Source organism: Medicago sativa, chromosome 4 (assembly GCF_051527215.1).
Source record: "Medicago sativa cultivar Bolivia chromosome 4, Bolivia_mono, whole genome shotgun sequence".
NCBI classification, from domain to species: Eukaryota; Viridiplantae; Streptophyta; class Magnoliopsida; order Fabales; family Fabaceae; genus Medicago; species Medicago sativa.
Window position 1 is genome coordinate 71,259,018 of NC_140752.1, and position 10,200 is coordinate 71,269,217.

Consider the following 10,200-nt stretch of genomic DNA (forward strand, 5'->3'; position numbering starts at 1 on the left):
GTCTCTGATCTGAAACACAGAAGCAAACAATACAAACAAGCAAAAATACGATACGAACAAGCAACTAGTAACCAAAAGTACAAACCACCGGCGAACCAGCCAAAACAGAACAAGAGGTGACAGCGCTGCCACCCACCTCACCTCCGCAGCGGCGCCACGAACACAACCAGCAACCCAACCAAACAAAAGAAAACACAAAAACACAAACCTTTCCGACGCGGAGGACACAAGCTGAAAACCTTAAACCAGTCAGCTAAGGAGTCCACGCGACCCATCTAGCCAGAGAACTGGAACCGAAACAAACCGCATCAACCAAAGACCCACAACACACCGACGAATCGCCAGATCAAACAGAAAGCTACTGCGAGCATGAAGGAAACCAATTGAAGATTCTTCATCTCTAAAACTTGGATTTGGATCAGCAGGGAAAAGGAAAGTGTAAGGCGGCTAAGATTTGTTCGCTGGCAAAGAGAGAGGTTTCTCAATCCACATTATGACATATATCCATATAGGGATTGAAATGACGCTAAAATGAAACCGCATATATCGATTATTTTTGCAAAATAGTCTCTGACACTAAAATAATTTATCAATACTCACAATAATTCATCAAAATATATTAAAAAATTAAAATTACAGTATGAAAATTATCGATTATTTTTTAAACATATGAAGTAATGATAGTATACATTAAATTAGTACAATATATCTTCATCAAAAAAAAATTAGTACAATATATAAGATTAAAAACCAACGAGCAACATAATAATGCAATATACAATACTAATAAAAGAATAAATAAGTATTAATATTTACTTTTGCGGTTCGGTTCGGTTTTGAGAAAGTGATCCGAAATCTGAACCGATCCTAGCGAAAGAACATCCAAACGTATCCAAAAATATTCGGTTTTTTGCGGTTTTTAATTTTTTGGATCGATTTACGGTTTTATCCTAGATCAGTTTGGATTTAAACACCCCTATCAACAATAAGTGATTCTTTTTTTCAGTAAATGAAGCACGAAGCTTGATAGTTTTCCCCTCGAGATATATGTGTGCAAGAAAGAAATGTTTTCATTCACCGTCCGTATTGAAATGATTAGCTTCACCTCTCAAAAATTGAAGATTGCAATCTCGTTTATACGTCATAAACCTAATTAGTTGAAAACATCTACAATGTTAGCTCACAATAATCTTGATACGACAACACCTTTTAAAAAAATTAATTTTAAAAAAAATAGTTACAACACATGCATTGTTAATAAAACGATTTGTCCCTGTGAGCATATATCAGTTAACAGGGACATGCATTGTTATATGTAGGGGTCCGGGTTCGAACCTCGGACATCCCATTTATTTACCTTTAAAAAGGTAAATTATAGCCACTAAACTACTTGACAAAAAAACGATATCTACAATGTTAGCTCACAATAATCTTGATACGACAACACCTTTTAAACTCACAATAATCTTGATACGACAACACCTTTTAAAAAAATTAATTTTAAAAAAATAGTTACAACACATGCATTGTTAATAAAATGATTTGTCCCTGTGAGCATATCTCAGTTAATAGGGACATGCATTGTTATAGGGGCTGAGGTTCGAACCTCAGACACCCCATTTATTTACCTTTAAAAAGGTGAATTATAAATGGTAACAAGGCATAGGCCGGGAGTGCGGATGCCTACAGCCCATGCTCGTAAGGGGCCCAATTTGTGTTTTTTACTAAAGGGGTGTATATAGTAATATTGTGTTTAAATGGGGTTTAAATAGCAATAGTTGCAAAGAGGACCCAATCATTTACCGAACTTCAACCCATCAGCCATTTAACTATTTTTTTTACACCCAACAACATTTCATTTTCACACCTCCAACCAAGCGTTTTCATTTTCACCCCATTATTTTATTAGCCAAATCGCAAAACTTGGTAACAACCCGTAAAACGCAAAATATCTACTCCTTTTCAAAGACCAAATTTGTTTTTTATTTTGATGATGGTTATTGGTGTTTTAGATTGAAGCCTGCCTGAATCTGTATTTAAACTTCATAATATAATATGACTTTTCATCATGAAAGTTTCATGTTTAAGACATCAAATTTGATCTTGTTGTGATTTTTGATAAGTAACATATCATATTATATTAACAAAAGATAAAAGGTTTTCATGTTACTAGAATGATAATAATGAAACTTATTGAAATTTTTTAGAGGTAGTAAATCAATTGAAGCATCAAATCAGATAATGAAACTTATATAAAACCTGGTATGTCTACTATCGTTTTGCCTAGCTTTGTTGCGTTTGGTTCGGCCGACCCAATAGTTTTTGTTTTGTTTTGTTATTCTTTTTTATTAATAATATATAGGATAAGATGCATTTGACACACGATGTTTTGGAGTGTCAGCATAGTTGAGATTTTAAAACATGTAGTATGGGGACCTCCATGATTAATGCATAACTCATTCAACATTTATATATATAAAAAAAGAATGATCTATTATATAAGAGGGCCCTTTCCTCAAACATGACCTAAGACTCGTAAAATGTTAGGAACGACCCTGATTCAGTTTCCAGCTGCGCTTTCCTTATATAGGTGGGTGTGTTTGCTGAGGTTTAGGTTCTCAGAGTAAATTTGTTGTGGAGACTTGGTGTAATGTTCTTACCTTCTTGTATTGTTTTATGTGTATCATATGAGTGTGTGAGACTAGGAGCTTGAGAATTAGAATTAAAAGACAATGTGTCTAAGCCAAAATAAATGACAATGTCCGCTTCAATCATGTTTTCACTTAAACATATTTAAGACTTACACCATTAGCAAACTTTAATCTTAGTTTGTTGGTTTATAATAATCTTTTATGATTATTCAACTGAATAATACTCAATTATTATTACTAGATTACTATTAATTCATTCCACTTGCACAAATAGTCATTAATATATTCGTTGGTTAAAAACTCAGATTGTATGTAAACTTAAACGCATTGTTAGTCGATAAATTGTTCATTTGATTTGTTATGATCAAAACATCAACGAGTAAGATATTGTATATGAATCATACTGCATCCAACAACCTTCTCATATTGTATGTATTTATTGGCCATAACCATCAATTCGTTGAAAGAGAGATTGTCCCTGAGTCTGACCTTCTTGTGGAACTTGGATCCCTTTTATAGACATTGCTCCAGTAGAAATTTCTTCATAAGTTTTCAACTCCAACTTCTTTAGTAAAATTGTCTAAGTATTCTCAAATGGCTTCTTCCATTCGTGCCACTACCACCTTCTCTTGGTTTACACTGGGAAGATGCTCACACCTCAGTTAAGTCTCCAATCTTTTCAATTATAGAGTATGTTTGTCTCTAGACTTATGTTATGATGATTGTTGCGTCAAATTGGGTTATGGAAAAGATTTAGTTACTTATTCTTTATTGCAATATCTATTCACTGATGTAGATGATCCATATTTAAAATTGTGTGTATCGTCTGACCTGACCTTCAACTTTGAGACTAGGCGTAGACTCTAGAATTGAGTCTTTGCCTAGTTCCAAACAAGATATTTCATAAATTAAACTGGAGTGAAAATAATAATTTAAAATTAAACCGAATTTTCATTTAAATTTTAAATTATATATTAAAAATGATGTAATCATAATATTTTTCAAAGATAAAAAGATTCCTTGCAATAAAACTCAAAAGATTAATATTAATAAACAAAGAAAAGGATAAAACAAAGAAGTCGGTATTATTAATGTGTAAGAAAATTCTATTTTAGGGGTTAGGTATATATTTATTTCCAATATTGATTTATTTATTTATTTATTTATTTATTTATTTATTGTATGATTTCATTCCCTTTCAATTATTATTCCATTGTTTTGTTTGTGAGTCTTTGTGCAGCTGGAAATAGAAAGCAACTGAGTGCGGTTGTTTGGTAGTTAAAAGCTTTTTAGAACGAGACGACGAGAGAGTGACACACACTGTCAGTGTAAATCTGAATTCTTCACCAAAGTAGTTTCCCTTCAGAGTACACAGTCACAGACATGGTCAGAAAACATGGCTGGCAATTGCCAGCTCACACTTTTCAGGTTGCTTTCAAACTTCTTATTTTCACTTCTTCTTCATTTTTTTTAGGGTTTGCTCGATTTACTAATAATTCAGGATCATAACGCATAATTTAGCTTCTTGCTCAAAAATCTCTACTTTATAGTTGTAGTAGTAGTTGAGTAATGCTTTCATATTTTAGGATTTCAAGATTTGGGTCTTGTTTCATTTTGCTTTTCCCCTTTTCTTCTTATCAAGGTTTTTCAAAATTGTTTTTTTTTTCTTTCTAGAACAGTTTGTTTTTGTTTTTTGGAAGTTGAAAAAGAGAATTTTGTTTGGAAGAAGAATAATAATCTAGCAAATTGTATTTTTTTAGGGGTGGGTGAAGATGAGATGTACACAGATCGAATAGTTTCAACTTACGCCTTTTATCTCATGTGTTGCATAAATCTTCATTTGGTTTATGAACTGAATGAAATAGTATAGACTGTAGAATTTGATTTCTGTACATTTATCATATTCTGAAGTTATAAATCAGCAAGCAAGCATAGAAACTTATTTGAGTTTATCTACTGGCAAAACTATTTGTTGGAAGTTATGACATGTTCATAAGTTGTTTTCAACTTATTTCGATGATGGCTTATTTGAGCTTATCCAAATTTATTCACCCAAACAGGGTATAGTAGAACATGGTTATGGGGAGGCTGTAGTTGGAGAAAATTGGATGTGTGGTGGAGGGTGTGAAAAGTGAATTTTCTTTAATCAAATTAATTTACTTTGCAAAATCAAGTGCTTTTAAAATTAAGTTTGGTAAATACTCACAAAAACATACACAAATATCTTACATTATTAATATGTAGGGTTATATTCCAATATTCGATGAATTTTATAACACATAAAATAATAATTTTAAAGCTTCAAATTTTGAAAGGTCAGGATCATGTTCATTTTTAAAGTAAACTGTCTAGAATCTGAATTACCCTTCCCCTGTCCTCTTCAAAATGAAAATGCACTACCCCTTTCACATCATTTTAATGTAAACATAACTCTTGGTGGTTATGAGCAGTCATGACTTATGATTGAGCTTCTGCGGCTCTTAATGTCTCTTTCTGTTGGATCTTAACACTCCTATGAAACTTTAGAAATGAAATGAAGTTTTGAATACCATTACTATTGGTTTTGGTTCTTCAATTGACACCTTCATTTCATTTTCTAAAGTTCCAAAGGCAGTGATGATAAGAGGTTTAAAACAAGCTAATGATGATGCTTTAATAGTTAACCCACCCCTGAGAAGTTCATTCACATTAGTATGAACTGTAAGTGTAAAACATACTAATCTACCAAAAGAATGAAGTGTAAAATTTCTAAATGAAAAAACAATAATGGTGTAAGCTGAGCATTGCTTACAGCCTACAGCCAGAGAGAGACTTGTACGTTACCCTACCTAAAATAAATAAATAAATATATATATATATATATATATATATATATATAATTGAATGACTGTATGGTTTATGCACTACCTAAACAAGAAAAAAAAACTTGATACTCACATCAGGAAAATAAAATGTAACTTTTTCATATTCTTTTTGATTTACAAAATGCTTATTGTTTTGATTACACTGCTTTGGTGACTTGTATTTCATCAGTTGCAGGCATGTCAACTTATTTTTCTAAAATTGTTGGTTCTTACATGAATAGGTTGTCGCAATCACTGTATTCTGCTTGTTGGTGATCGCTTTCTATGCTTTCCTTGCTCCGTTTCTTGGAGGTCGTATATGGGAATACACCTTTATTGGTGTTTACTCTCCTGTGGTATGCAAACTGTTTTTATGATTTCACCTCATTTTGTATATATTATTTACTTACCTACAAGAGGCATGGCTTATGTTGTTTCATTCTTGTGGCATCGCAGGCACTCATTGTTTTCATTCTTTATGTTAGATGTACTGCAATTAACCCTGCGGATCCAGGCATTATGTCTAAATTTGACCCTAGAGTGAGAAATAAGTTTGAATCTTCCCATGGTTTATTGGGTAAGCATCAATCTTCTGAACATGGTGGTGTTGCTGCAGGGGAGCATTCTTCCCCGTCATCTGCTGCTTCCAAAAGGTCTATGACAAATATGAGCAAGAAAAGTTCAGTGGAAGATCCTGATAGAGTAGATGATTTGAGAAATCAGAACAACCCAAACTCATGTGATGTAATTGGGGGAATTTTGTGCATATTATTTTCTCATGAAGATTGCCGGAAACAAGAAGCAACATCTGATGGAGAAGGTGGCGGGGAAGATGCTCTGTTCTGCACTTTGTGCAATTCTGAGGTATTATGCTGTGATTTGGGACTCTTTGATACTTTGCAGAATATATTTAATTTCAGTTCTTTCTGTTTCTATCACTTTGGTTGTAGTTACATTTTCTTTTACCCCTGCTTTGCTATTAATTGCATACATATACTTATGTCACAAGTAACAAATCATGGGATGAAACTTTGGAAATTCCTTTATCTATTTGTAGAAATTCCTCCCGCTAAATATCTGGGACAAAACTTTGTTTATTCTAATGATATGAACATATGTGGTTGCATTCAAATGCAAATATAAACATTTTAGAGAATTAGCTGTAGACCTTAGATCTCTGCTTCTCACTCAGTTTGTATGATTCTTTTCTTGTGATGTAGGTGCGCAAGTTCAGTAAACATTGTAGAAGTTGTGATAAATGTGTTGATGGCTTCGATCACCATTGTCGGGTATGATTTTGTTTGATGAATGAATGCTTACATCTTGGAGTTTTCAAATCTGGTTTAACATTTTATTTATTTCTTTTCAACACTGATCTTCACCTGTTACATCACATTGCTGCAGTGGCTTAACAACTGTGTGGGTCAGAAAAACTACCATTCTTTTATTTCTCTTATGGCCTTCAGTCTCGCGTGGGTATGTATACTGGTCCACAAATTATTTATTATTTAAAAGCAATAATTTGTTTAGTTGCTAATAATGTCTTTTGTATTTATTCTTCTGCACTTCAGCTTGTTATTGAAGCTGGAGTCGGTATTGCTGTTATAGTGCGTTTCTTCGTTAACAAGAGAGGAATGGAATCTGAAATCATTGATAGACTTGGAAATGGATTCTCTCGTCCCCCGTTTGCTGCAGTTGTGGTATATCTTCTATTTAGGTTGTAATAGTAATCTTGATATGGCAACTGGGCATCATTAAGTATATTTGAAAATTTGTTTCTTGTTCAATATGTGTAGATGGTGTGTACTGCAGTTTCCGTCTTGGCTTGTGTGCCTTTGGGTGAGCTTTTCTTTTTCCACATGATCCTAATCAGGAAGGTCAGTGATTCAGTAGCTGAGATTCTGAGGTTGTTTTTTTGTTCTTGTTTATTCCCCACCCCCATTCCTTAATGCATGCTTCTATAGAATCTATACTGCTTGTCTAATATAATTTGATCAAGGTAACTACGTAGTGAATCTTAAGGTGCACATATTGGAACTCTAGAATTTTTTTCTAGAAATAGAAGATCATTTTTTGAATGAGTTTGTTTTCATGATCTGTTTTCCCCTAATTGAAATCCATTTATTTGGAAAAGAAAATAGCAGTATGGTCACTGCATAAATATTTCAGTGTTAGTTACTGAACCCTTTTTGGCCATAATTTAAATATGTTGTAGCAATGAGAACCATAATTTTAAATATCACTATTAGCTTTATGTTTCTTGCCATAATTTTAGCCATTTTACACAGAGTGGTTCTCTTATCTTCCACCCTTTCTTCTGTTGGATCAGGGTATCACAACCTATGAATATGTTGTAGCAATGAGAGCTATGAGCGAAGCACCTGCAGGGGCATCTGTGGATGGGGATATTCCACATAATGCACTTTACTCTCCAACAGGCTCAGCCACAACTGGATTGAGTGGAGGAAGTTCTCTTGGGTTGCAGTATAAAGGGGCATGGTGTACCCCTCCTAGGGTATTTGTGGATTATCAGGTACTTAGTTTGGAATTTATTTTCATCTGTATATTTATTGATTGAACTAAAAATATGTTATGCTGCGATATTAAATATCTAAAGATTCTTGTTGGCTTTTTGATATCATAGATTTGTAGTGATGAAACTTTAGTGAGATGTTTTTCTTATTTAGTTTGAATATTTTTTACTGAAAATTGTTATAGAAGTTGAAATGTTTAATCCGTTAAAAGGACATTTCAATTATGTTGCTGAGTATTCTATCTTGAATTTTAAAGTATAATATTTACCACTCTTATGGGGCTTTTCTAAATCATGGTTTTAGGATGAAGTTGTGCCTCACTTGGAACCTGGAATGCTGCCATCTACTGTTGATCCAGATGCAGCTGGGTTTGCAGAAAGAGGGCAAAAGATGCCAAAAAGACCTGTTCGTATTAGTGCTTGGAAGCTTGCTAAGTTGGATTCTCAAGAGGCGGTGAGAGCAGCTGCAAAAGCCAGGGCATCTTCCTCAGTTTTACGACCTGTAGATAGCCATCGTCCACTTGATGCCGAATTAAGCTCTAGCGGCAACTTGAGCATCAGAAGTAGCATGAGCACAGAGACTGGAATTAATAAGGAAACAAAATATGATTTGAGATTGTCTCCAGTGAGGAATTCGATTGCTCCTAGTCAAGGAAGTCGTGACGAGTACGAAACTGGAACTCAGAGTATGAGTAGTTTCAGTAGTCCAAGCCATGTTCAAGAGGCCGTTACACTCAGCCCTCTTCCCCAGGGGCGCACTTTGGGTGGCTTCAGGGCTGGTACTTCAGTTCCTAGTTTGGTGCCTGAGCGGCCTTTAGCTTCTAAAGCTACATTGCCGAACTTCAAGAACCCGATATCCAATCCTTCTCTTGGATTTGATGGAACAGTGATGCCGAAGGGAACAAGTAACGACCCATTACTGCTTTCAGCTTCCAGCACGTCCATTCTAAGAGATGTGAAACGTACATCAGTTGTCTGGGATCAAGAAGCTGGCAGATATGTCTCGGTTCCGTCGTTACCTTTAGAAGCTCGAAATAGGTCATCCCTGCAAGTAGAATTGCCAAATTCAATTGCTGAAACAAGCAGTATTGGAAGGAAACCAGTGATACCTCTGCAGGAGCCGAGGAAACCAGTGATACCTCGGCAGGAGCCGTCGTCATCTGCACCTAAGTCTCCAAGGCAGCATGCGCAGAATCTGATGTATACAGGAGAGTCTATCTTTTTTGGTGGTCCATTTTTGAGCGTGGCTGCTAAGGATGGTTTAAAAAATGAAAGACATTTGGGATCAGCGGAGGCCCATGATAGTATAGCAGTAAACTTGCCCCAAGAGCCAAGATATAGAAGAGATTCACATTCAAATCAGCTTCCAGTGTTTGTTCCTGGTGGTTTTGATAATGCTCTTCAACCTCGGTCAGGCATGAATTAGCTTAAGATGATTGAGATTCTTATGAGTTGGACACAGTTTTTTGTTGGAGTCAAAAGGATAGTGAAGAAGGTTTAGATGTTAAAAGGATCCTGTAGCCACCATGTTGGCCTTTCTGACTATACATTATGGCGCACGACAACATTCTCGACTCCATCAGCTGATGGGTTGTTTATCAAATCAACATTTAGGTTGGACATCTGTCATCTGGCAGTCTGTATATTTGAGCTACATTTCAATGCCAGTGAGCGTTTGAAAGAATGAGCTCCATTCTTCTTTCTGCTGAACATGCCTTGAGAAATGTGAATCTGACGTTTTGTAGATGATGAAATCTCAATGCAGTTGGCATGCCACTTCATTAAGCCCCAGTTCTTAATATAAGTCATTGTATTGTAGTTTTTGTTTCACTAGATGCTAAAAGTGAGTGATACATTTTAAAGGTGTAGTGTTTTGAGCAAAAAATTAATCATTTAGAATGTGATAAACTATTTTATATTTTAAAATACATTTTCCTTTCTGCAAGGTAAATTACCACTTATCCAAAAAATATTAATTACCACCTATCCAATGGTTTGATGTTTTTAAATAAGACAACATTCCTTTTTTGTTTAGCCTATCGAATTATTTGATGTTTTACAATTTCTGTTTGATTTAGATCCTTTCCGATGGATTTGAATTACTTTTCATTTCACTATTAAAAAAACTTTTTGTTCAAGGTCTTTTATGAAGATAAATTGTTTCATACTAATT

General features: G+C 34.6%; 1 protein-coding gene across 4 annotated transcripts; it reads left to right on the forward strand.

Moving 5' to 3' along the window:
- The first annotated feature begins 3,855 nt into the window (after positions 1-3,855).
- LOC146931466 (DHHC-type zinc finger family protein) lies at positions 3,856-9,953 on the forward strand. 4 transcript variants are annotated; one of them, XM_085702956.1, is made up of 10 exons: positions 3,856-4,079; positions 5,737-5,850; positions 5,951-6,034; positions 6,111-6,358; positions 6,715-6,783; positions 6,899-6,970; positions 7,066-7,194; positions 7,291-7,371; positions 7,824-8,027; positions 8,332-9,953. In XM_085702956.1, exons 4-10 carry the CDS (start codon positions 6,152-6,154, stop codon positions 9,451-9,453), a joined length of 1,884 nt encoding a protein of 627 aa, XP_085559082.1. In that variant the 5' UTR covers positions 3,856-4,079; positions 5,737-5,850; positions 5,951-6,034; positions 6,111-6,151; the 3' UTR covers positions 9,454-9,953. The 4 variants fall into 4 exon arrangements, with proteins under 4 accessions (XP_085559082.1, XP_085559079.1, XP_085559081.1 ...); XM_085702953.1 differs by having other exon boundaries at positions 5,951-6,358; XM_085702955.1 differs by lacking the exon at positions 3,856-4,079 and adding an exon at positions 5,166-5,351 and having other exon boundaries at positions 5,951-6,358.
- The last annotated feature ends 247 nt before the right edge of the window (positions 9,954-10,200 follow it).

Bases quoted from the DNA above. Each gene is read 5' to 3' on its own strand.
- LOC146931466 (XM_085702953.1), top strand. From the start codon at position 4,035: ATGGTCAGAAAACATGGCTGGCAATTGCCAGCTCACACTTTTCAG. The intron at 5,851-5,950 runs GTATGCAAACTG...GTGGCATCGCAG, and splicing joins TTGGTGTTTACTCTCCTGTG to GCACTCATTGTTTTCATTCT. The intron at 7,372-7,823 runs GTCAGTGATTCA...CTGTTGGATCAG, and splicing joins ACATGATCCTAATCAGGAAG to GGTATCACAACCTATGAATA.